At 38.2% G+C, this 27,190-nt stretch overlaps 1 protein-coding gene across 2 annotated transcripts in view; it reads right to left on the bottom strand.

Moving 5' to 3' along the window:
• LOC140489990 (ADAMTS-like protein 1) overlaps positions 1 to 27,190 on the bottom strand; it is a 557,511-nt gene that overhangs the window by 17,182 nt on the left and 513,139 nt on the right. For both annotated transcript variants that reach the window (XM_072589066.1, XM_072589067.1), the window contains 4 exons: positions 21,942 to 22,124; positions 20,513 to 20,647; positions 5,111 to 5,323; positions 3,770 to 3,953 (listed from right to left, as the gene is read on the bottom strand). In XM_072589066.1, coding sequence (XP_072445167.1) covers positions 3,770 to 3,953; positions 5,111 to 5,323; positions 20,513 to 20,647; positions 21,942 to 22,124 — 715 coding nt within the window. The remainder of the gene's footprint in view (positions 1 to 3,769; positions 3,954 to 5,110; positions 5,324 to 20,512; positions 20,648 to 21,941; positions 22,125 to 27,190) is intronic.

Raw genomic sequence — 27,190 nt, 5'->3', positions numbered from 1 at the left:
TCACAGAGTTCCAAAACCACTCAAACCTCGGAGAAGGGATTCCTCTTTGTCTCATTCTTAAATTAGTGCTTGTTATTTCTGAAACTATTCCCTTTCTGTCCCACAGTCTCTCAGGGTTTACCTTGTTAAGCCCCTTAAGAATCCAGCATGTTTCAATATGATCACCTCTCATTCTTCTAAATTCCAAAAGGTAGAGTCCCAACCCATTTGACCTCCATACCAGGGAGATTAAGACAATCCCTCATACAGGGATCATCCCAGTGAACCTCCAATGAAAGAGGGCCAAACCTGCTCACAGTATTCCAGATGTGGTCTCACCAGCACCTTAAACGGGCGCAGCAAGATTTCCATACCCAGATTCCCAACCCCCTTCAATAAAGGATCAACATTCCATTGCCTGCTGCATTGTGCACAAGCTTTGTGTTTCATTCACAAGTCCCTTTGTGCTGCAGCTTTCTGCAGATTTTCTTCATTTAAATAATGTGATTTTTTGCTCGATCTTCCAAAGTGAACAATTTCACACTACACACAATTTGCCAACTTTTTGCCCACTTACTTAACCAATCAATATATCTCTGTAAACTGTATCACACCAGCAACTTGCCTTTCCATCCATTTTTACTTCCTTCCTCCATTACTGAGTAATGTGACAACAAGAATCTGGATAGGTAATCCACTTGAGTCAGCTAACTAGGAGCCCAATTTTTAAAAATCTAATTATAGATAATTTTATTGCTTCAATTGTTAACAATTAGTGAGGATATTAGCTTTATTAAAATGTTGTTGAAACTTCCTGACACCAGAGCGCACTGTGATGTAATATAATATAAATGAAGAATATACTAATAAGGAAGACTTAGCATATTTAAAATAGACAAACTTAGAACTTTCTACAAAACATGATTTGTCTGCTGGTTTAACTGCCTAAATCTCAGGAATCAGGGTTGGCCTTGTAACATTCAGTAAAGACAGCTTATTAGTTTATTATTACAACTGTAAATATAAAGATGTGGTTCACAACTTCATCCTGAATTGATAATTCGGGCAATCCTCCTCAGAATCTGCAGTAAGAATTAAGCTCACTCTTGCAGACTCTTAAGCCCTGGTAGTAATTCAGATCTTTGGTTTGTTCCAATAATGCATGAAATTTTCAGGCTGGATTTTCACTATAGAGGCAGAAAGCCCAAGTCAAGAATCTCCTAATGCAGCAGATCAATCTCCATGGAAACACCTGTCACATGCATGATTCTTGCTCTGGGGAATGCGCGGCATGATTGATTTGGGCTTGCTGTTTCTGGAGGTTGCTCAGAGCTGACATAGTTTGGGAAGAAGCCCATCATGATCCTCTGAAACTTTGGCCCAGTTTAATAAAATGGGTGGTGTGTGTAATGAAATGAGCTGCCAGACAAAGTGGTGGAGGCTACTACAATTAGAACATTTAAAAGGCATCTGGATGGATATATGAATAAGAAAGGTTTGAAAGGATATGGGCCAACCGCTGACAAATGGGACTAGATTAATTTAGGATATCTGATTGGTATAGACGATTTGGACCAAAGGGTCCATTTACATGCTGTATGACTCTATGCTGTTGAGCCCTCTGGCCCTCCTTCCACTCCTCCCCTGTAGCATCTATGCAATTCATACCCTCAGAACTATCTCTTAAACCCACTATTCACAAAGCCGCTCATCCACTATCTACTGTAGGTATACCTCAGGAACCATGTAATGAGTGATAGGAAAAAAAGACTTCCCACATGCCACTAGTTCAAAATATAAATTATGTAGTAGGCTGGGCATTTGAATCACTTCAAACTGAGATTTAAACACATTTCTGTAGCATTAATGTCCCCTCCATAATTTTGTAATTTCCATTATGTAGATTAAGGCTTCTCATAGAATAGAATCATAGAATCCTTACAGTGTGAAAGCAGGTCATTTGACCCATTGAGTGCACACCAGCCTTCGGAACAGAATCCAACCCAGACGCACCACTCCAACCCAATCCTTGTAACTGTACATTTCTCATGGCTAATCCACCTAACATGCACATCCTTGGTCACTACGGACAATTTGTGGGCGGCACGGTGGCACAGTGGTTAGCACTGCTGCCTCACAGTGCCTGAGACCCGGGTTCAATTCCCGCCTCAGGCGACTGACTGTGTGGAGTTTGCACGTTCTCCCCGTGTCTGCGTGGGTTTCCTCCGGGTGCTCCGGTTTCCTCCCACAGTCCAAAGATGTGCAGGCCAGGTGAATTGGCCATGCTAAATTGCCCATAGTGTTAGGTAAGGGGTAAATGTAGATGTAGGGGTATGGGTGGGTTACGCTTCGGCGGGGCGGTGTGGACTTGTTGGTCCGAAGGGCCTGTTTCCACACTGTAAGTAATTTAATCTAATCTTTAATTTAATTTATCATGGCGAATCCACCTAACCTGCATATGTTTGGACTGTAGGAAGAAACCAGAGCACCCAGAGGAAACCCATGCAGATACGGGGACAATGTGCAAACTTCACACCGGCATTTGCCAGAAGGTGGAATCAAAACTGTGTCAGTGGTGCTAAGAGGCAGCAGTGCTAACCATCGTGCCACCCCTGAAATAGTAAAAATGATGTCTGTTTGAGCTCAATGCTAACTTTAAATGGCTCTACTAAATTTGCATCTCCGGGCTTTGATTCACATTCAAATGGAATTTGCTGGAAATGGGACAGAACTTGCCATCCCTTTTGAGCCTGCCATTTTTCTAGACCTCCAGAGTCAGATTGGCCCTATAAAGGTTGGACATAAAGTGAGGACTGTAGATGCTGGAGATCAGAGTCGAGAGACTGGTGCTGGAAAAGCACAGCCAGTCAGGCAGCATCCAAGGAGCAGGGGAATCGATGTTTTGGGCATCAGCCCTTCATCAGGAATGACGCTTGTGGGCTGGGGTGCTGAGATAAATGGGACTGGAGTGAGGTTGGGGGGAAGGTAGCTGGGAATGTAATAGGTAGATGAAGGTGGGGGAGAAGGTGATAGCTCAGAGAAGAAGGTGGAGCAGATAGATGGGAAAGACGATGGACAAGTCAAGAGGGCAGTGCCAAGTTTGAAGCTTGGGACTGGGATAAGGTGGGGGGAGGGAAATGAGAAGACTGGCTAAAAAGGTTGAGCCCTTTTTCTTCGGACAGAATTTTCAATTATATTTGATCAAAATATTACAAAAACCCAGTATTTTTTAATCAAGCTTGTTAATCCCAAACAGGAGGTGTTCAAGTGAGTACTGGGCCCATTGGAGACTGATAGAGAGATGCACCTGTGAATGACAGCACAAATCTGTGAGGCAACTCAGAGGGGAACCCCACTGAGGCTGGGCAGAGGGACCATCCATGTGTATTAGAGGGGAGGCTCGTCTGGATTAGTGCCAACATCCAGCCCATTTTAATGGTTGAGCCTCATTAGAAAACTAATAAAACTAAGCAACAAAATACTAATGAGTCTGTAATGTATATCCATGAATTATTGTACTTTCAGACATGTATGTGTGACTTAACTCACTTTCAGTGAGAAGATCTGTGAAGTTTGTAACGTAGCATCAAGGCCAGGATATTGGATAACTCACTTTCCTTGCCATATTTCAGCAATGGACCAAGTATAATGCTTCAGTATCAGAACATGTATCAAAAAATGAATATTAATTATTTGTCAAAACTATACAGAGAACTAGGTTTGGCCAATATCAGTGGAAGTAAATGGTAAGATGTTTCATGACCCTCAGATGTTCTGATTATTTTCTCACCGTGGAGAACAGTCCCTCACATTGCATGGAACTGTATGGATGTCTGGTTGAGGCTTGTCTTTGCAGTGAGACTTGTCAACCTCAGTGTTGTTATCCTGCAGACACTTCAGCTTCGGAACCTGCACACCCTTATTCCCACATGGTGCTGAGCATGGTAGGAGTTCGCCAATCAACCACTCATATTCTAACACAAAGACATGGAAACGGACATTTTCACCACAATGGAAAACATCTCAGTATTTAACAAAACAAATAAATATTCTAGAAATCTTCACTTTTTTTCTTCTTCACATTAAACAATCTGACAAATTTTCTGATGTTTCTCAAAGGACAGTGTTTTTTCATTTTGTTAATAGAAATATAATAAATATTACAATCTTTCAAATAGTTTTGCTGTTTTCTTAGTCTCCATTCTTTCCTCATATCTCCCTTATGTTTTTATAATATTAATATTGAATTTACAATGGGCTAGATTATTCTTTAATTGTTGTTACCCTTTCCTACTTTTCTCAAGTCAGATATTTGAAAGTGTACACTCCCTGTGTTTAAAGACTCCTGGTATCAGGGGCTGAGATAGTTACCTGATTGATAGTATACGTGCAGAAATGATCATCCAGCGAGATAAAATCTAATCAGTTCTTCTTGACATTCAATGTCAATACCACTGCTGAATCTCCCTGGTGTCAACACTGTCATTGGGGATTACTATTGACTTGGAATTGAACTGAACTGGACTAGGCATAATAAACTGTATAGCTACAAGAACAGCTCAGAGACAGAATCAGCACAGAATAACATCTCCTGACATGCCTGTTCATCAGTCAATTGGATTCTCTTGTTAGAGAGAATTTAGGCCTGGTATCATGTGGTGTAAATGTTACTTGTCAATTATCAGCTTAAGTCTGACTGTTGTCTAGATTTTGTTGCATCTGGACATGCACTGCTTCAAGTATTGGTGGAGTTGTAAATGCTGCTGAACAATTTTTGTTTTCCTTTAACCAACGCTGACTTATTTGATCATTGAGCACCTTGCAACTGGAAAAAGACATCACGTGGTATGACATAATACAATTTTGCCATTTCCTTAGCAAGGACAATGTATCGCTTTCTCCACATTTCACCACCATGACATCCCCAACCTATACCCACCAGACGGAAAAAATCAATAATTTTATGTTTTCTCAAATTTTCAATGCTTGTATGACAATCTGCTGACAAAGAAATTGAACAACTTCCTGTATGCTTTAGGGAATGTGCTGCAAAACCACTCTTCCCTGAGTAGTGAGAGGGAAGCACCATATTATTAATTTATGTTACTGTCATTAAATATAAGAAACATACCTGCTATCTCCAGTATGACCTTTAGTGTGAGGGACCCAGCATCATTTTGAGCTACACAGCTGTAATTGCCTTGATGCTCTTTGGTGATAGTTGGGATTCGAAAGACCTGCTGTGAAGCTTGGATTTGATGTTTCTGTCCTAACCTTGTGCTTATGACTTTGCCATTAAAAAACCAGATGATGCTTGGTTTTGGATAGCCTTTAACAGGGCAACCTGGAATGGGAAAAGAAAATTATTGGAACTAGTAGCATTTCATGCAGAGACGATGGTTGTCATATGATTAAGTTTTAGTCTTCCGAATCTCATTCAAATATAGCTAGTCAAGATTCTTCACTTCTTAAATTGTTCTTCCCAAAACACCTTAGTCCCATCTAATAAATAAAAGTGTGTGAGGTTGGTCAGTATTGCAAGTCAACAAGCAGTGGCTATTTGACATGATGTGTTGACAAATCCTTTAATCTGCAGAAATTTCCAAATCTTTGACAGAAAGTGGAATTTACAATAATATGACACTCAGCAGTTAAAACGTGATTTATAAACATAAGATTATTCTAGTAATTGTGGTATTTTGCCAGATGACCATTTCTGGCAACTTGTGGTATTTAATGTCTCTACAGGTTGTTCCGCTATGATACGACAGTTGTGACCCTCTGCAACCTCATGTTATAGAAAACCACACAATGGAAAACCACTATAGAAGACCACGCTATGGAAAACTATTATAGAAAAATATGCTGTAGAAGATTGCTATTAGAAAATTGCTATACCCTTTCAGTAGAAAGTTCATGTTATGCAAACAACGTCTGCAATTCATCGATTGTGTTATAGTCAATTCACACTGACAAAATGCGTGTCATATCTGTATCTATATCTGTATGACTTACTGAGTAAAGGAGGCTTGAGGTAATTCATAATGAACAACCCTCGTTCTACTTTAGTTAGGTCTATCGAGTGATTAGTGGTAGAGGATATAATGACAAAGACAATTTATTTAAGACAGAGGTTTTATTGCAAGATAGCAATAATTGACAAATGTTTGGACAGGTATAATGACTAAGATCTTAGGGAACTGATACAGATACATTTGCTCTCTCTGAAAGGAAGAGTGAAGTTCCTTGCCTCCTTCTAGGACATCAATAGATTGGGTGGAGTCAATCCAGCATTAACATCAGCCCCTTCTTTCTACGTTATCCTTTCACTCCCAGAATAAAACTACATATAGAATTCGGGAAGATGCAGAATGCTATTGGAAATACATATTGATGCTCTATGCAAACAAATGGAAGATAGAGAAATGTTTGGATATTTTCTGATGTGGAGGTGCTAGTGTTGAGCTGGTGTGGACAAAGTCAGAAGTCACACAATACCAGGTTATAGTCCAACAGGTTTATTTGAAATCACAAGCTTTCAGAGTGCTGCCCCTTCATCAGATGAAGTCTGTGAATGTTTACCTGACGAAATGGCAGTGCTCAAAAAGCTTGTGATTTCAAATGAACCTGTTGGACTATAACCTGATGTCGTGTGACTTCTGACTTTGGACATTTTCTGGATTGGAATGGTTTTCACCATGTGACGTCTTGGAAATGAAGTCAACAGTTTAACATATGCTGTGCTTTACATGCTGATAACAGAAAGTTAAGGGACTTTAGAAAAAAAGATGTATTTAGGGAGATACAAGATGGAATTTATGGTCCTTAATTGCTTAAAAACCTGTCATTAAAAATATTATCTGGGCGTTTGTGCTAAAAGGTGCCTAGCAACACTTTCTGGACTTTGTTTTCTGTCTGACAAACATAAGCAGTCTTTCTGCCTCTTTTGGTGGAGGCTTCAGGGAATCTGTAAGGTTCATTAGTATCAATTTTTCTAACTATCTTATAAACCCTGAAAAGCTTGAACTGTAGATACTTTCAAAAACTCAGATCCTGCCTGATTTCAGTCTGAACTGAAGGCCTTCCATCAGTCTATCCTTGTCATCAATTCAATATCATCAACATGAAACACAGTGGACTGTGAAGAACCATCACATCATATCCTTTGTTTTCAGATGTTTGGCCAACATGATTTTAATTTGTCCTTTCTTTTAAACATCCTCTCTGCAGACAGATTGCCTTTTGTATTGAGTGTGTGTGTCTTTGTTTGGGATTTAGGAGATATATTTCCAGATTATAGTTTACATAATATTATTTGTTTGCCACTATTTTAGGAATAAGTTTTGTTTGTGATAAAAGGATTATTGAGAATCTATTAAAGAAGCCCGGTGAATGTCTATCACTTAGGGCAATAGCACAAGAGATAAGCAATTGACTATTTTGGAGACTGAACTGAAGCATTTACACTACCTATGTGACTGGTGGAGCAGTGAAGGTTGAATCCAGGCCACTTCTCCCACCACAGTAAAAACCACGTGTCATTCAGATTAATTGGTGCTGGTATTATTAGTGTGCAGATAATGGTGTATCAGCCACACATTCTTAAAAAAAAGTGCATAACACAACACATCAGTGACTCTGCTGTTTATGGGCAGGGGTCTTTCTGAAGTGTTGACGTGCTGAATCACAGAGACTCTGTGGAGGTTTCATGGTCCAATATGTGGGTAAAGAAACCTGTTCGAAGGTATATCTAAAAGATCTTAGCCATCCCCACCATGCTAAGGTATGCCCTCCATTCACTCCCAATGCTTACTTTTATCCTCCACGTCAAGCTATGTCCCATATCCAACCTCCAATATTCTTCCGACCCCCCATGCCAAGCTATGCCCTCCACAACTCTCTTTTTGCCCTTCAGGCCCATTCACACACTATAAACTCTTCACAGAACCAATGAACTCTGTTGAAACATTAACGTGCACAAAAGGTTTTACAAGTAATTCATTTATAACTCCTACTTTCTTTAAGAAACTGTTTTACTACAGCCCTATAAAGTGTCAATCATCGAGATGTCACCATATCAACTGCAAAAATGCATGAGTACTTGACACCATTTTATCCAGTGTAAATAAACATTATGAAATTGACAGACTTTATCACAATGCAAAAACTGTCAATCAAGCACATGTTCCATGAGACACTGATATACCATTGGAGTATTAGATGCCTGGACTCTTGGCCACACTTTGCTTACCTCGGAATATGCAATAAGTAGGATGCAGAATAGGCTCTCTCTTCCTTACAAGCATCATAAACTATAACAATTGATCAGCAGTCAGAATCTAATAGTCTCATGACAGGTGAGGGTCTAGTGGAGAAGGAGCTGGTTTGCTTGTTAAATATTATAGATTTCTTTGCATTGGAAAGTCACTCAAAGAAAAATACTTTACTTCTGAACACTATATTTAGAAGTAGGTGCAAGTTCTCTAAACATACCGACAGCAAACAAATATGCCAGGCTACTTCGTGTGCAGGGACACATATGCAGCTCTTGTGTTTGCATAGGATGCATTGTATGTCTCTTCGCATGCTTTTTAGCGCACACTCACTTTGGGATGACTTCTTTGTCACTGGCTTTGCAGTTCAGCAAAGAGAGATAGGAAGGAAGGAAGCTTGTCACAGTTCAGAGCACCAAACAGTAAAGAGGTTGGTGTTGGTCATGTGGCTGTCTGGCACTAGGCTACATCAATGTCAGAACTTAGCATGTATCAGCAGCTTATTGCATGTGCTTTAATTAAATGGCCATATCTGAAAGTCAAAGAAAATCACTCCTTATTGGGGTAAAGGGGGACTATGATCAGTCAGAAGCTGCTGCCACATTCGGTTAAGGGTCTCATCTGACCCCAGTTAGGATGCTGGCCACAATCAGCTGATTTGACCAGGTCAGGGATCTGAGTCCTTGCTGTTTGTGGATTCTACTACAGTGAATTGTACAGGTCTAGTGCAACCATTTTGGGGCAAGCTTGTTGGGTTGCTGGAGAGACATCTTTGTGGGATGGGCCTGCTCTATGTGGGATGACATAGAGGGATGGAAATCTACAGTAGAGAAAAAGGATCTTTGACCCAATGTGTCCACACCAGTCAAAAACAATCACCCACGTATTCTAATTCAATTTCCTGGCACTTGGCATGGAGTCTTCCATACGTTGGCATCACAAGTAACCATCTAAATATCCACTGAATGATTTTAGGGTTTCCACTTCTACCACCCTGACAGACATCAAGGTTTAGATTCCCACCACCTACTGGGTGAAAAAGGTTTTCCTCCTACCACCTCTAAACATTCTGTCCTTTAGCTTAAATCTATGCTTCCTGGTCATTGATCTCTCCATCACGAGGAAAAGTTTCTTCCTGTCTACTGTCTCTGTGCCTTTCAGAATTTATACATTTCAATCATGTCCCCTCTCAATCTCCTCTGCTCGAAGGAAAGCAACCCAAGTAAATGTCAGGTGGGTGGACTTCAATCAGTCCTGGGGTTTGAGGTATTAATGGTCAGTGCCTTTAGCAATGACAGTCCGTGCAGTGTTAGGGAAAGTGAGATGTACAAATCTGGGATTAGGATGAACTAGATTGGTTACTGAGGGAAGGCAATGGCGAAACAGAGTAAATTCTTAGAAGGGTGGCATCTCATTGAGAATAGGATTGAATGGGGAGCAGTGAGAGTAAGTGTCCAACAACAACATAATTCACAAAACCATGGGCTCAGCGAGTAAATGCAGAATGTTAACAGTAAAAGGGAGGAAGGGCAGAAGGTCATTATGTTAATGCATAGACATTAACATAAAAGGAAATATGAAAGATGAGGGGAATCATCATTAGTTTCAGGCATAACCTGCAACTCCCTCACAACGACACCAAGCTGAGACTTCCATCTTTGCAACAAACTCAACTGCACAATGAGGAGACAAAAACTACTGCAGAAAGAATGAACACAGTATGTTTTTGTTTTCTCCTCAGTGGCAGAACACAAAGTTTCACATGGTTTTGTCATTTCTGAATTATTTTTCCTACCTGACACTGGAACACAAGTTTCAGAACCATTCATGTTCTATATCTAATGTATTCAATGTATTTCATACTGTAAGTATTCAGTGACACAGCCTGTGAAGTTGAAGGGGGATTTGTTTGGGAGGGAATGTGATCACAGGGGAGACGTACATGCATCGATGTCAACCAATGTAGCATTAGCACTTCGATTCTGCAGTAAACATTTGCATAAGGCTGCATAGCTGACAGCATGTTATCAGGGCATGACATTGGCCTTCTTGCCATAATAAGAACATCGTGGAGAACTCTCAGGTTCCTGGACTCGTCTAAGTTCTTTAGGTTTTACATAGAGGGTGGTTCGTGTATGCAATGAACTTTCTGAGAAAGTAGTGGATGTGTGTACAATTACATTTAAAAGACATTTTGATGGATACATGAATAGGAAAGGTTTGAAGGGATATGGGCCAGGAGCAGGCAGCCAGGTTGGTTTGGGATTATGTTTTTGGCATTGTCTGGTTGAACTGAAGAGTCTGTTTCTGTGCTATATGATTCAATGACTATGACTCTATGACGCCAGTGAGCAATATCACAATATATACCATGCTGACTAAGGGGCAGATTTCACCATATACATCAGTGTCTTGGAAGAAAGGGGAATGAGCGTGAATTTAAATTATGATAGCTTTCACCTTCTTAAACCTAAGACAGCGGGGTAATGTTTGATTTATTCCGCTCTCTTTTTGCTCCCTCCCCAGTTGAGTTAGGCCGAAGGATGTTCCCTAATTCCTAGTTTTTGGATTCCAATTTTGAAATAAATCTACAGGAAAAAAATCCTTTAAGGTGAAATAAAAGCTAGTGTTTATTTTAAAAAGAACATTTCAAAATAGTCAGGAAACTAAGGAAGATAGGACAAAAGGGGTGAAAGATTACAACCTATGAGTTTTGATAAATCAGACGCTTAAAAATCAGTTTGCTTGAACTACAACTTCCTGGAAGCTACTATCCAGTTTCTTTGGTGAAGTTTAGGCTTCTTTCTGGTGAGCAACTGGGAGACAGAGATGGAGGGTTTCAACTGCCAACTCACCAGAAGTTTGGTTTTCCCTCTGGTAATCAAACAGCAACTGACTTCACTATTAGAGAATCTCCAGTGTGGAAGCAGGCCATTCAGCCCATTGAGTCCACACCGACCCTCCGAAGAGCATCCCACCCAGACCCAACACCCTGCCCTAACCCTGCATTTCCCAGGGCTAATCCATCTTTAGCATGTACAATCCACCTAATCTGCACATCTTTCGAATGTGGGAGGAAACTGGAGCACCTGGAGAAAACCCTGACACGGGGAGAATGTGCAAACTCCACACAGACAGTTGCCCAAGGGTGGAATCGAACCTGAGTCCCTGGCGGCAGCAATGCTAACCACTGAGCCACTATGCCTCAGCATTATATATTTAAGTAATACAATCAGTTCTAATTTCAGTCATGTGACAAGGAAAGGTATTTTAGGTACTGATGTTGTCCTCAATGGGCTAATTGGAAGGTAATTAAATAAACAATGTAGCATTATTTCCCACATTAGTGTTTCCATTGCTAGGTGACAACGTAGCTGTAAAACCATTGCTGCTCATTTTGGTATGGTGGATGTGGACATTTTTTCTTTGTTTAGAACTGGCTGGAAGTTGACTCATCACCATGTTCTTTGTGTTAGTTTTCGCTGGAATTTCAATGCAATAGAAACATAGAAAATAGGAGTGGAGTAGACCATTCAATCTGACCATGACTGATCATCCAACTCAATTCCCTGTTCTCACTTTCATTCCATTCCCTTTGATCATTTTAGCACTAACAAGAACATTAGTTCTTTTTTGAAAACATTCAATATTTTGGCCACAATTACATTCTGTGGCAGATAATTCCACAGGCTCATCATTCTCTGGGTGAAAAAAATTTCTCCTCATTTTAGTTGCAAATGGCCTACCCTGATTGTGACCCTTGATTCTGGGCTCTCTAGTCATTAGGCACATCCTTCCTGTGTTTAACCCTGCCTAGTCCTAGTGAATTTTATAGTTTTCTATAAGATGACCCCACCCTCATTCCAAATGCCAATGAATATAAATTTGTGACTGTTTCAGTGTCTTTTTTCTTTAATCATTCATGGGATGAGGGTGTCGTTTGCTAGGCAGCATTTATTGATCATCCCTTGTTGCCCAGAGGGCAATTAAGGGTGAACCATATTCCTTGGGTCTGGAGTCACATGTAGGCCAGACTGGTTAAGGATGACAGACTTCCTTCTTTAAAGGATATAAGTGAACCAGATGGATTTTTCATGACAATTCACAGTGGATTAATAGTCATCATGAGATTCTTAATTCCAGATACTTATTGAATTCAAATTCCACCATCTGTTGCAGCAGGATTCAAACCCAGGTCCCTAGAATGTTATATGGATCTCTGGATTAACAGTCCAGCCAAAATACCACTAGGCCATCATCTCCCCTATATAGCTTTTTATATATCAGTTCTGCCATCCCAGGAATCAGTCAAGTATAATTTTGCTGCACTTCCTCTATAGCAAGACCATCCTTCCTCTGATAAGGGGGTCAAAAGTACACACAATAATCCAGCTGTGCTCTCACCAGGACACTGTACAATTGCAGGAAATGATCCTTACTCTTGTAGTCGACATACTATTTGCTTTAGTGGAGTTCAGAAACTTCTGGAAATCTTGTGACCAGCCTCAGCCATTTTATGAATTCAGCAGGAATGTCCATTTTAAAAATAAAGGGAGTAAAATTTTCTCTGGGATTTTTCTTCATGTACAATGGATATAGCACCACTGACAACATGAAACTACATAGGTTCATTGAGTCATAACATGTTGAGAGCTTGGAGCTGCAGGGATCATAGAGACCATAGCTTTGGTTCTGATTTGCAGATATACTTGAATCAAATTTCCTATTATCTAAAACTTAGATGAAATTGTTCAGCTTTTGATGCAACTTAATCAAAGCTATTTACATTTGTAATCTTAGTGATCAATTAACTTGTTATATTTTGATTGTTTACACAGCCACATAAAACTGCATCAACATTGAGCGTAATTATTACTTATATTCCTTTGCTAGCTGTGCAAAAGCATGAAAGTCTTAGGCCTCAATCCAGGGTTAACATTTTTCAATTTTAAATGAGTCTTCAAAATGTGAAACTGCTCACATATTCTCCGATGCTTATTTCCCTCCAGGGCATCCCTTATATGAAGGAGAATAAGATAACAATGAAATCTCAAGCTGCAAATCATAATAACAATTTGAAATTACAGGCACAAAACTTTTATTACTGGCTATGAAGACAGAAGTGTGGAACAGAGTAACACTAGGGAAATGCTGACTCCAATTCTTGTTTAGTTGTATGATGCAAGATAAATGGCTTCATGCAGAGCTCCTTCTAACCTGCTAACTCTCAGCCTGATACACCATGGTGATTGAACAGGAGAGAAGATTACACTTCAATTAATTACCAATATTGTGTCACTTGCCCCCATCATCATCCAGTTTCAATCATTATTTTCTCAGTTTAAGCTTGCAATTAGATTAGATTACTTACAGTGTTGAAACAGGCCCTTTGGCCCAATTAGTCCTTACCAACCCTCCGAAGAGTAATCCACCCAGACCCATTATTTCCCTCTGACTAATGTACCTAACACGATGCGCAATTTAGCATGGCCAATTCACCTGAACTGCACATTTTTGGACTGTGGGAGGAAACCGGAGCACCCGCAAAAACCCACGCAGACAATGTGCAAACTCCACACAGACAGTCGTCTGAGGCAGGAATCAAACCTGGGACCCTGGTGCTGTGAGGCAACAGTGCTAACCACTGAGTCACCATGCCGCCCTCACTCGGCTGTTTACATTTGTCACCTTGCAGTCACTTCACATTCAAATATATATCAATCTGAGTTTTCAAACCACACTGATATTCCTTTCCCAAACCAGAAGCAGCATGCAAATAGGGGGAGATATGCCCAACATGGAAGATTAACTTGGGTACATTTGTCGCCATGATTGCTTGGTTTGCTGATCATCAATGTAAACATGTAATGTGTAAAATGGAACATTAAAACTATTCGCAAAAACAGCATTTTTCAGATGTTCACAAATACAAATGTAACCAATTACAACTGACTGAAATATAAATTGCAAAAGCAACTGTTATTAATATGGTAATTTTGATCACATTTTAAACTTTTTCTTCAAAGTCAACAGCCTAACTTTCACTCAGTTAAAAATCACACAACATCAGGTTATAGTCCAACAGGTTTAATTGGAAGCACACTAGCTTTCAGAGAGTCGTTCCTTCATCAGGTGGTTGATGAAGGAATGTTGCTCCGAAAGCTAGTGTGCTTCCAATTAAACCTGTTTGACTATAACCTGATGTTGTGTGATTTTTAACTTTGTACACCCCAGTCCAACACTGGAATCTCCAAATCATAACTTTCACTCAGCTAATACGAATAAAAAGCTTAGCAAAAATTACCGAAGTCAACAGGTTGAGTAATTAAGCACTGAACCAGTAATTTAGAAATGATAGGAACAAGTTGGATCTACATTATTCCTAGGGTGTACATTGAAAGAAAAGCTCTATGTATATATTGAAGAATTTGCTTAAGTCTGGCACTCCCCATTTCCATCCCCAGAGACTGAACCTTTTTTCTAATCACTGGGAATTGTCAGCACCTATTGACAAAGCATTGTGACTACGTACATGAGTGTCTGAGAGTGTACATGGATGGGTGAGTGAACATGACAGTGAACAAGACAACAAGTGAGACAGCAAGCAATCAGTCAGTGTGTTGAGTGCGAGTGAAAGTGAATACACACATCAGAGAGCATGTTAGGAAAGCATGTGTTGGGTGAGAATGAGTGAACAAAATTGTTAGTGAGTGTGATTAAAGTTTTCTCCTCCTCAAAGTATAAATTGAGCAAATCTCATAATGTAATAGCCAGAAATAACTTAGAAATGTATTTTCTTCCTGCTTCTGATCCTGCCTGATCAACACATTCCCATCGTCCTCTATGGTACTTATAATTTGTAAACATGCGTGTTTCGTTTTACCCCTAGCTTTATTAGATAAATGGTTTTTTAAGTTAACATTTCAGTTTACAATAGTCTGAGATACATCGGACATATTTTTCAAAAATATCATTAATAGGGTGTGTCACTTGTCCAGATATAACTGCCATGGAATATCAAATATCAAATCTTTGATATTCTTAGATTATGGGATGTTGATAGCTTGCTGGCAGTTACACTAGATGCTGATAGAGATCTTAAAACATTTGTCTACAGTCTTAATAATCCACATGGAATTTACACTTGAAAATGCATTCATCTAGAGTACCATTTTGATTTGAGTGCACATATGCACCTAAATTAAAATATTAAAGCATGTCTTTCTGGTACCTCATCCAAATAAAGCTACATAAAATATTTCACGAGAGATGTGTAAGAAATCAAATATGTGATAAACTTATTTCATGATCTTAATTGTTTAAGCTTAGTCCCTAAAGAGAGGGTACTTTCTTCTCATCAGAAGTCACAACAGAATGGTATAAACAAATCCTTGAACTAAAACTAAGATAGTTAATTTACAATGAGCATTAAAGTACACAGTTGTTCTATAGGCCCCTTGCTGTTATAAATGCAAGAACATTTAAGGAAAAATGACGATAGAATAACGGAAACCCATTTATGTTCATGGATGACAGTAAAGTTGGAAGCAACCTACAGTCCTGTCTGGAAAAAAAACTAAAATACAAGAATTCTGCAGATGATATCTACAGTTAACATGAATATAATGAATAAATTCTAAACAGAATGTAGAAAGAGAATTGCCTATGTTACATTTTTGAAATTGCAACAAGAATAATTATTTCAGATGGACAATTAGTTTGATTTTATGAATATTAGCTCATGCTAATCCTACACATGCCAATTTTGAGATATATTTTACTGAACTGCAGAAATATATACTAATCATAGGGTCTTTCGTGGAACTATTTCTAAAAGTGCAAAATAATTTTTTTCTAACAATGATGACTTGTTTTTCATTCTTGCATATTGGAAGATAATTTAGTTTAGTTGCAATATTATTAGAGATGTGACATTAATTTTTATGTGCTTGTGATTTTTTTTCCTGAAACTCAATTTATTCCTGTAAGCGATGATAGTTTATTATTTTGAGTTTTGACAGTTTATTTTTAATTAATAAACAATTAACTTGAATCATCACATATCTTATTTACATGGCTGCCACTTGGGTGCAAAGCTACACAGTAACTTAAAAGCATTCCCCAAACATGCTGATAGGTTTCAGTGACTTGTAGTTATACTGTTAAGTATGACTTCCAATTGAGAGGCAAACCTGGTTTCTCACTTGCCCATTCCACAGCAACAAGCTACTGGTTAAACTATGGGAGTTATATTATTAGTAGCCACACTGATTTTTAAAAAAATGACTGATGGGAATAACAGACAACCACTTGATGATCCTTGTGTGGTTTGATACTTAAAGTACAAACATACAATTTCGATTTTTAAAAATCCTGCAAATATTGCCAAGCCATAGTGTCATTCATTGCTATTAATACTCGGGGAAAAAAATAAAGAACATTGTTCAAAATTATACCGCTACTAAATTATTTTACCTGTATTTGAGACTAATCCAGTACAAGCATAGCTAATATTGCTTTAATGACAGTTTCATAAAGCATAACGATTTTTAAACTGTTATGATGCCTTTCAGAGCCAAGGCTTTTCAGGTAATATTTTAATACACTTAGGAATACATCAGTAGTTTCTGGAAAATGGAATTTAAGAAGTTAAAACTCCTGAGACTAAAAGGAAAATAAAATTTGAGCTTATTTATTGCATGTTAACAACATCATCCATTTCCTCTTCCTCTTCTTTCCAGTCCAATTTCACTGTTTACTGCCAAAGTCTGGGACTCTGAGCATTTCAATCGAATCAGAAAATAAAACACTCTGGGAGAAAAAGCTCCACAAATAAAAACTAAAAATAACAAGAATAGTCAGGTATTGCCAAAGGAACAATGATAGTAGTCAATCTTGGATTATTTTACAGGTTTATTAGTCATATAGCATTGAAAAGAAATGATTTAAACTGAATAGCTGAAGTGACAGCTTGGAGTTCAGAGTTAAATTTTAAACAGATAAATTCAAAATTCAAGATGGGGCAGTGGTTAGCACTGTTGCCTCACAGCACCAGGGACCTGGGTTTAATACCACCCTCGGGCAACTGTCTGTGTGAAGTTTGCACATTCTTCCTGTGTCTGCATGGGTTTCCTCCAAGTGCTCTGGTTTCCTCCCATAGTCCCAAGGTGTGAGGGTTAGGTGGATTGGCTATGCTTAAAAATTGCCCATAGTACCATGATAGGGTTACAGGGATGGGGTGGGTCTGGGTGGGATCCTCTTCGGAGAGTCAATTTGGACTTGATGGGCCAAATGACCTTCTTCTACACTGTAGGGATCCTATGATTCATCCTTGTCAATATAACTTTTGCATTTGGATGTTGTTGTTAAGTCAGGTGATAGTTCTAATTATTGAGAGTCGCAGTTAATACAGCTGAAATAAAACTTACTTCAATAAAACTGTTAAATCTGAAACTTACACAAACAGACTTGAAAATATCTCAAAACAAACATATCTGTTCTGGAACAATTAAAAATTTAGGGATGCAGTGCCACTGATTACTGGGAATTGCCCCAATTTAACACCCAACCCAATATCGTTCTTTTTAATAGTAACTCTGATTCCCTCCCTTCACCTATTTCTCATCAACATGCATCTCTAGGTCTCATTAATTATACTCACTACTTAAATCCACCTAGTGACTTTCCATGCAGGACTTTATTTAAGGCTCTCTGCAAGTTTCGGCATACACAATTGAACTTCTGAACAATCATTCAAAACGCTCCTTCCTAACAGTAAGTTGGAGGAAAAGGCACAATCTCCTGTTCTGAAACCGTGCTGACTCCTATTTCTGAGACGGTTTTTCCAATAATGGTTACATTACTATTTCACTTTATTGATATGAGTAATGGGCCTGTACATTTGGTTTAACAGCTTGTTTGGTGCCAAGTTAGTCTGTCTATAATCCAATAGGTCTTCCTATTTAGCAACATCTCCATGATGAAATTAAGGAATAGGAGCAGGCATTGGTCACATGGCCCTTAAACCTGCTCTGTGCAGTCACATAACTGTCATCACATTATATATATTTTTGTATTACTGTTTAGGATCTGTGTGTATACATTGTCAGGCTGAGGAATTCATTAAAGAACAGCACAGCAGCTAATATCCCTGTAGCTGATATGCATGGTTTGGCATCTTGCATTGATTCTGGGAAAAGCACAGAAAATGAACCATTGGTGGAAAGTCAATTAACATTCCGTCTTGAAGCAGAGTGGAAGTGAAATGTTTCCCAAGGAACTTTTGGGATGACTCCAAACTGTATAAAGCAGGTGCCTGCATCATAAGGGCAAAAAGTTACAAATGCATCCATGAGAAGACCCAAGTACAAACAGGACAGTGACCATGACTAATTAAATTCAGTGACCAGCATATGTGCAGTGGTGCAGTGCTTAAAGCCATTAACATGTCGTGGAAAAGTCGAGAAAAGACAGGACAGCTGAGGAAGCTTCTGTCCTTTGACTGAGATATTAAACATCCCATTCCTGTATTTGAAACAAAATGGGGAACTCTCTAAAAGTTCTATCATTTCTCCCCCAATCCAAAACAGATTTATTTGATTTTTTCACTCCTTGGCTGTTTGTCAGATTTTTTTAGGACTAATTAAATGGATATTTCGAAGAGCGGAAAACCTGGCAAAATGGACTCTGAGGACTCCTCCTGTGCTTTATGACTCTTTTAAGGATATGCTGCTCTGCTTGGCCTAGGCAATAGATTCAATTAATTAACTATATCTGAAGCAACTTGAGATACTTTACATGACAGACATACAAAGATTTTATTTCCAATAGACAGGAGCTCTATTTTATTTGAAACACCACAAATTCTACTTTTACGACATTTCAGCATGAGAAAACACACTTCTTTGTGAACCTTGATTCTTTCAAACTTTGGATTCTCCCTGCTGAGTTGCTATGTCCCAAACACTTCCAGGTTACCAGGAATTTTAATGTCTGGCATTTTCGCTTTCCGCTAAAGGCTGGAAAGATGATGGAACAGATGCTATAAACTGATCTGTTGACTCTGTTCATTTTATAGAAACAAGCGCTCACCCAGTCTTTTGTTTCTGATCACAGTTTCTTTTAGCATGAGTCTTGCATTTTGCCTGAGCATGAATGATAATTATTGCATGAACAATACTGTAAGTTGCGGTGAAAGGTGCATGATTTATTGGGATATTAAAATCATTATAATTAATAGAGTTTGGATTTCAAACTAGAGCCATGTGGTGTTGTTTACTTTTGTGAAGGGTCTTCAAACAACAAAACTAAATTAGATAGCCTTTCTACTATGTATCCAAGAATAGGATATATAGTAGCACCCCCTGAGGTGTTAATTGAATAAATGCTGATATTGTTGATGAAAAAGACTCCAAGAAGGCTTGTATCCCCTCACCAAGTCATCCCTTATTTGACTAATACTTGACACAGGTCCAGTTTCCTCAGAGCCCGCTCCGAGAGTGAACAGAACCCCTGACATTCCTGTTTATATCTGTCAGCCAGAGCTCCCTGATTGGATCAGGTTAACAGTCCCAAAAGAGAACTCATGTTCTATGAGGTCCACCTGGCTGACCTTGTTCCAATCACTACAATAGGTAAAATAAACATAAAAGACCATCATCTTGTTTTCAATTCAGAGTAGTCAAGGATTGATTTTAGTTTCAAAAATCTACGGACTGAAACCTTTGAGGGCAGTTCACAGGATATCTGACTGTGGTCAGAAGACAGTATAATCAGGGAAAGCACAGCCATCACACTAAAAAGGCATAGTTGATAAAACTTCCAAACCAGGATTGTTTGATGAGAAATCAGTATTAAAAATTGAGAAAGTTAAACTTTCAGTTTTGATAGTATTCATGTAAGAAGACTTCATAGTTCACATTACAGAAACTGAAGAGATTCAGTTAAGTAGAATTGCAAAAACTTCAACAAATTTGGGACTCTATAAAAGACAGTGGTTGCAAACTGGTAAAACTGTTTTGTGCTGTGCTTTAACAACTTTCTAACTGTTTTCCCTTGTTGAAGAACTACTACAGCCTAATAGGACTATATTTCACCAACTGACCATCATGTGAACTAAAATTTTGAAAGAAATTACCTTTCATGTCAGACTTCATTTTGGATCTGACTTGTCCAAATAGATATATTTGATGCATTTGATATATTCAATTAGATGTATTTGATATAAAGAAACATTCCATTTCATAAAATGCAGCACTTACCAATCACAACACTGCTTCCAGAACCCAATACTTCTTTAGTTCCAAGAATAGTAGCAAATACTGTTTGACCATTAGACCCAGAGACTGCAAAGATTGGGACTAAGTCTTTTGATTCCAAATAGCCTCTTGGGGGATCTGTAACACATTAAATTGTCGAATAAAGCAGTTAACTGAAAGGAATATTTAAAATATTTAAGGATTGAGGGAGAATCGGCATGACATGTCTGAACTGTCCTACCCATCACAGGAATTTGAAAACTGCATTTGTACATTTTATATTAATATCGCAAGCTCATTAAGATGCTGCAGCAAGGCTGTAGTATCTACTCAACACACTTCTTCAAAATCAAGCTGACATAATAACTATGGGCACATAGAAGAGCTTTCAACAGAAGCAATACCTTAGAGAATATGTAGAATCACTACAAAATAAAGGACTAAGAGCATTGTATGATACAGCTTGAATGCTAATGTTAACATCGAATTTAATAAACATGAAAGATGGTGGGGGAGGCAACGTGAGAACACAGTGGTAGCGGGAAAATAGACAGGGGAATAGAGGGAGGTGGGGAAAGATGAGAGTAGTGCATGTAGTGTGGGGAGGGAAATGACAAAGAAAACAGAGTAGGAGGAATGGGGTGAAGATGGGGGTGGTGGGAACAGTGAGTGATGGGAAATGGGCCAGAGGATGTTTGAAGAATCCAGAGCAACACTGAAACAAAAATGAATGTTTATATTTTGATATGGACCAATCATGGGCACGTTCGGGAGAAATTAAAGAGAAACCATCAGAAAGCCTACAGGAATGAGCTGCCAATAGAAAATAAATTCTGAAAACAGAGATAATGTGGGAGAAAGCAAGGACAATTTGTGTTTTTCTTTAATTCACTCATGGGGTGTGGGCATCACTGGCCTTGTCAGCATTTATTGCCCATGCCCTTGAGAAGAAAGTGGTGAGCAGTCTTCTTGAACTGTTGCTGCCTATGTGCTGTAAGTGGACCCATGGTGCTATTAGGAAGGGCATTCCAAGGTTTTGACCCAGTGACACTAAAGGAGCAGTGATATATTTCCAAGTCAGAGTGATACATGGATTGGAGGGGAATCTTGCAAAGGATGATGTTCCCATGTATCTAATGCCTTTGAGAGGTCAGTGGTCATTGATTTGTATGATTGGGAACTGCCCTTCATGAGCAATGAAATTAATCATTGGAAAGCTGAACTGATAGGTAATTAATTACAGTTACAACATTTAAAAAGCATTTGACCAGGTATATGAATAGGAAAGATTTAGAGGGATATCGTCCAAACGCAGTCAAATGGGACTAGATTAGTTTGGGAAACTTGGTCAGCATGGACGAGTTGGACCAAAGTGTCTACTTCCATGCTGTATGACTCTATAATTAGTAAAACATTATGTGTTTTTCCTTACCTTGTAATAGCAGATTTGTCGTTGCCTTCACGTGGCCAAGAGCATTTGACGCATGACAAGAATATATTCCCTGATTTGTTAATGTGAGGTTTATTATTGAGAGAGATCCATTGTGGAGAGGCTGAACATTCTCATCAAGTTTCCCTTGGTCTCTTCTCCAGCTCACTGTAGGTTCAGGGACTCCTACAAAATTAGAAATTCATGAAGAATGAAATGAAAATAACATCGTTAATTTTTATGAAGATTAAAATATGAAGATATTTTACTCCATGGAAAAATTATGTTAAATGATCAAATACAAAGTTAATAAATTAATTAGTTCTGCCCTCTGAATTTATAGACTTGTGTTTCCTAAATGGCAAATGAATGACTTGGAATAATTCTTTTCTCTGAACTTGTTTATTGATAACCACTTACTCCATGTTTACTGTTGGTACTAACATTGTGTGTTATTTTCTGCACTTGATGAATTTATTACAAAGAAACTAAAATAAAGAATATACTGGCTGGTCATCTGTTTCCACATCTTGAGATTAGCCTATCTTCTTAGAACCTATCTGACCATATTTTTCTCTGTTCTTTCAAGTTTAACTCATCAATATTATCACAAAGCTGGAAATGTGAACATATACAACTAGAAATTATAATATATATCATTATATATATGATTACCATAGAAGGTGATTTATAGAACTTTACTCATTCACAGTTTGAATTGTTGATATTTCAATACACAAATATGAGTATGAAATATGAAAATACAAAATATGGAATACAAATGTTTATCATATTTTAAAGATTGAGATAAGTTGGCATTGCCTTTGAAGACACATTTCCCACTTCCTAATTATACATTGCTTACCTTCACATATGTAAAATTAACATTGTAAAGAAAAAATGGACTAATTTTAAGAGCTGAAAAAGTTATGGCTTAGGTATGATATTTATTACGTACTTGTATAAATAGAAAAAAAAAGCTTTAACTATTTTGAAAAGCATGAAAAACTTTGATTGATTCTTTACTTGGCGAATTGGTAACCAAACACACTATACCCTGAATGGAAACAGGGACAACGTGTGTACATAAGATTCACCCAAACCAAAGAGAAAGATGGAATCCAGAAACATTTAGCTTTATGTTTTTGAAATATTTGTTTTCCTTGGAAGAGTGTTGATAAGACTAATCTTGGAAGTTATTTGTAAAATATTCAACATTGTTTCAGCCAGTTAGATTTGACTGACTTTATCATCAGGCATATTTCCAAAAACTGATACACAAGAAGATGAGCTGTGCCTGCTCTACATCCCTGAGATACCAGTAGATGGAGGAAGCAGATGACACAAATTCACAGCTGCAGCTCTGAACATCTGGACAATAACAACACCTGGTTACAATGTACAATAAATTGGAGCTTAATTCATAAAGTTATGTTTCCAGAGAGACAATTTCCTGCTACCATGAAATTAGGAAGGAGGAGGAAGAATACAGTTCATGGGCCACCTTGTATGAGTTGATGCAGAACTAGGCAGGGAACTGCAAGCAGGTACTATAAATATGGTGTCAAGGACTCAGTGTAGATGATTTACATAGTGTAGAAATATTTAATGCAAGAGTCAAAAAGATCACTCAATATTCTCGTTAATCTCTCGTTTATATAAGTTTAGTATCTATAATTTTTTAGGTATCGGAATTAGCTTTAACCCTACAAAGTGGATAAATGCAATTAAAGCAAACTTAAAGTCCATTAACCTTCAAAAATTGAGTTATTTAGTATCATGTGGCTCATAACTAGCAAAGTAAGATCACTAAACAGTAAATCAGTTCACTAGGCTGAAGATCTAAGAGTTTGATGTCTGCAATGCTCATGTAGAAGTGCAGTTCAGAGAGATGATTTTTTTTTCAAAAGTGGAGATAAATTAAGTTAAAGATATTGAGGAATTCTGAAAGGTTGTAAAATTCAATTGCTTACTTAATCAGATCAGAGAAAAACTATAAATGATGGATAATTACTGTAAAAGTTTGTTTGAGCATTCAACTGCAGGCTATGTCCCCATTGAGATGGGTGGAGCCTGGAGGGTTGGTGGGGGGGGGGGGGGGGGGGGGTAGATAGCAGGTGGGGTCATTTCTGCTTGCAATTTATCTGCATCTTGTTACTAAGGCTTCACTTTCAATTTGAGCATCATATTTGAATTGCTGCTCACTGAGGGACATAAGCTAAAATAAGTGAAAGTTACAGACCTGTGTTGCAGGCAACAGTCAAATATCAACCTCATTATTGACCAAGAGAAATATAGGTGAGATTTAATCTCAGTTTGAATGAGATTATGAAGAACAGAAATTAGAAAACTGCACAGTTTGAAGTGAGAGGGAGAATTTAGAGTTGCTTCACAATTTCTTGCTGCAAAGTGACCAACAGGTTAGCTTGAACGCTTTGGAAAAGTATGATGTGAAGGTGCTGGAGTTGGTCTGAGGTGGGCAAAGTCAGAAATCACACAACAGTAGGTTATAGTCCAACAGGTTCATTTGAAATCACAAACTTTCGGAGTGTAGCTCCTTCATCAGGTGAAGTGAGGGGAAAGCATGCATAACACAGAATTTATGGGCATTTTTGTCTCCAGCACCACGTTATTTTTAATTTATTGTAATTATCTGTCTGCCTCATTTAATAAGATTACTGTATAGGTCAGCCCTTCAGTTGTTATTCAGCTATTGACACTTTACTCACTCCATCTAGTACCCTTGCTCACCTGCAGAGAAATACACCATTCACACCATTTGTATAATCTTTTGATCTCTCTGCCCTTAAATTCTGTGTGCTTCCCTCTCACTTCACCTGACAATGGGGCCATGCTCCATAGCTTGTGATTTCAAGTAAACCTGTTGGAGTACAACCTGGTGTTGTGTGATTTCTGACCTTGGAAAAGTACTCAGAGCAAATCACAAAGGGAATAAAATCAAAATACTGCAGATGCTGGAAATCTGAAACAAGTATAGAAAGTAGTGCAGAAATTCAGTGGGTGTGGCAGCATCTGTGCAGAGTGAAACAGACTTAAAGTTTCAAATCCATTAGGAGCCTTCTTCAAAACTGAGTAGTCTGTTAGGATATTGTCACAATCGCATTCAAGGGTGTTAATTTTTTTTTAAAAATCCAAATGCCTGGCTTTAACCAGTAGAAGCGTACTGCAAGACTTCCCTTTCTGAATGGTTCAGTTGTGAAGGAGAGTCATACTGGACTGAAAATATTACCTCTGTTCCTCTCTCCACAGATGCTGCCAGACCTGCTAAGTTTCTCCAGTATTCTCTGTGTTTGTTTCAAATGATTAAGGGTTTCACAGTAAAGGAAAAGTCAATAAATGTTTGGCCTCTGAAAATACTTGAAGTTGAAGGAAGTTTTTCAGAGAACTGCAGCATACCTATGGGTGGTCTCCATGGAAGTAAATATCTGAGATTGCTGTGTCTTCCAAGAGAATTTTTGCAGAAGCAGAAAATAAACCTGACTGCATAACATATGCCAAGTTAACAGTGGCTGTTTTGTTCAATTCTTTTACATTCTACAAAATTTGTGTTTGGTTAAGAAAGGAAGTCAAATCTTGTTGAATAGTTCTGTTGACTTAAACAAGGCATTTGGATTTTTAAAAAAATTGTGAACCATCCTGAATAGAAAAATGACAGTATTCCACCAGACTGTCAATGAAAGATTTCAGCCAATTCCTTTCACAAGGGATCCACTTGGAACAAGTTACATATTAGGTGCCTTCCATCAGTTTGAAGTATTAAAATAGAAAACAACAATGTAATTTCAAGATTGGGGCAATTGCCTTTGTTTTGGATTTCCTTAGCAAACAGCTAGCATGCACAAGAGGCTGAGTGATCTCATCCTTTTTGCAAATGCCTATAGTTCCATAGGCAACACAATTTAATGAAATTGTATTTCAGCACTTGATTTGAACATCTTTTTGGCTTTTCACTATTTTTTCCAAGACCTTTCTTCATAATGTACTCTGTCTAAATTTTTTTTCAAGACATGCTTGAAAGTGATTCATGCTAAGAACACCCTCTATGTAAAGTATATTATAGTAATTCATTCAGCGATTGTAACAGAAAGAGCCCTATAGATCACAGCTCTGCAGACAAGCATAGATGGAATGCTTAAACATTGTCACTGTTCCTCATGTAAGCCTTTCAGTCATCAGTCAGTCAATTAATGAACCACATGGTTATGGGTGTCATTCTGTATCATGGACAACAGATACTCAAAAATGGAACATCATGATATATATAACAAAGTACAATTTCCAAGAAACTCTGTGATAAAAAGAATATATTTCTGGTAGCGGAACATCAATAAATGAAGGATTAAATGACAAAACACCATCTTTGAAAAGAAAATCTGAATTCTAAAGTTCTTTACCATGGAATAATCCACAAATGAATAGCAGATGAATACGGACAAAATATATTAATTCCAACTGTATACCTATTTCCATTTATAGATGGCTCCAGCAGAGGGCAGAGAAGTATTTGTAGAAAAGAGAAAGGTTTTCGTGTGTAAATATTTGACATCAGTGAGAAACTATATTATACATATTAAATACTTCACCTTGTAGATACAGAAGGAATAATGTAAGATAATTCATAGATGCAAAGAATAATAAAAAAGGTCTTCATGTTGAATTGCACCAGTTTTGTTCAGCTGTGTTTCCCCGTCCAAATGCTGCATCTTTTTGCCTCTGTCACACTTTCTCATTATTGTTCATTTCTGTGGAAACTTACACATCAAACAGTACAAGATCTCCATATTAATTAGCTCCATTGCTTCCTTGACTTCTTCCCGCATTTACAAAATGCTTGACTACTTCTCTCTATGCTACCCTTTAATCTTTCTGCACATTTAATCTTAATAGTGTCACCCTTTTTCTCTTCACTTCCATTTTCTACATTTCACTTGATTTTTCTTCTGGTTTTCTGAGTTCAGAATGGGCCTCGGGCTCTTCTTCAATCTGTCTTTAGAGGCAGACTTTTATAAAGAGGCATTTGGATGGGTATATGAATAGGAAGGGTTTGGAGGGATCTGGGCCGGGTGCTGGCAGGTGGGACTAGATTGGGTTGGGATATCTGGTTGGTATGGACGGGTTGGACCGAAGGGTCTGTTTCCATGCTGTACATCTCTATGACTCTAAATGAAATGAGGAAGATTCTCTGCAGGCAAAGGACATTAGAAGTTTGGAACTCTACACAAATGACAGCT

Source organism: Chiloscyllium punctatum, chromosome 2, assembly GCF_047496795.1.
Source record: "Chiloscyllium punctatum isolate Juve2018m chromosome 2, sChiPun1.3, whole genome shotgun sequence".
In the NCBI taxonomy this organism is placed as follows: domain Eukaryota; kingdom Metazoa; phylum Chordata; class Chondrichthyes; order Orectolobiformes; family Hemiscylliidae; genus Chiloscyllium; species Chiloscyllium punctatum.
Note: the sequence above shows the minus strand (reverse complement) of the source record. Positions and strands in the feature narration are given on the sequence as shown.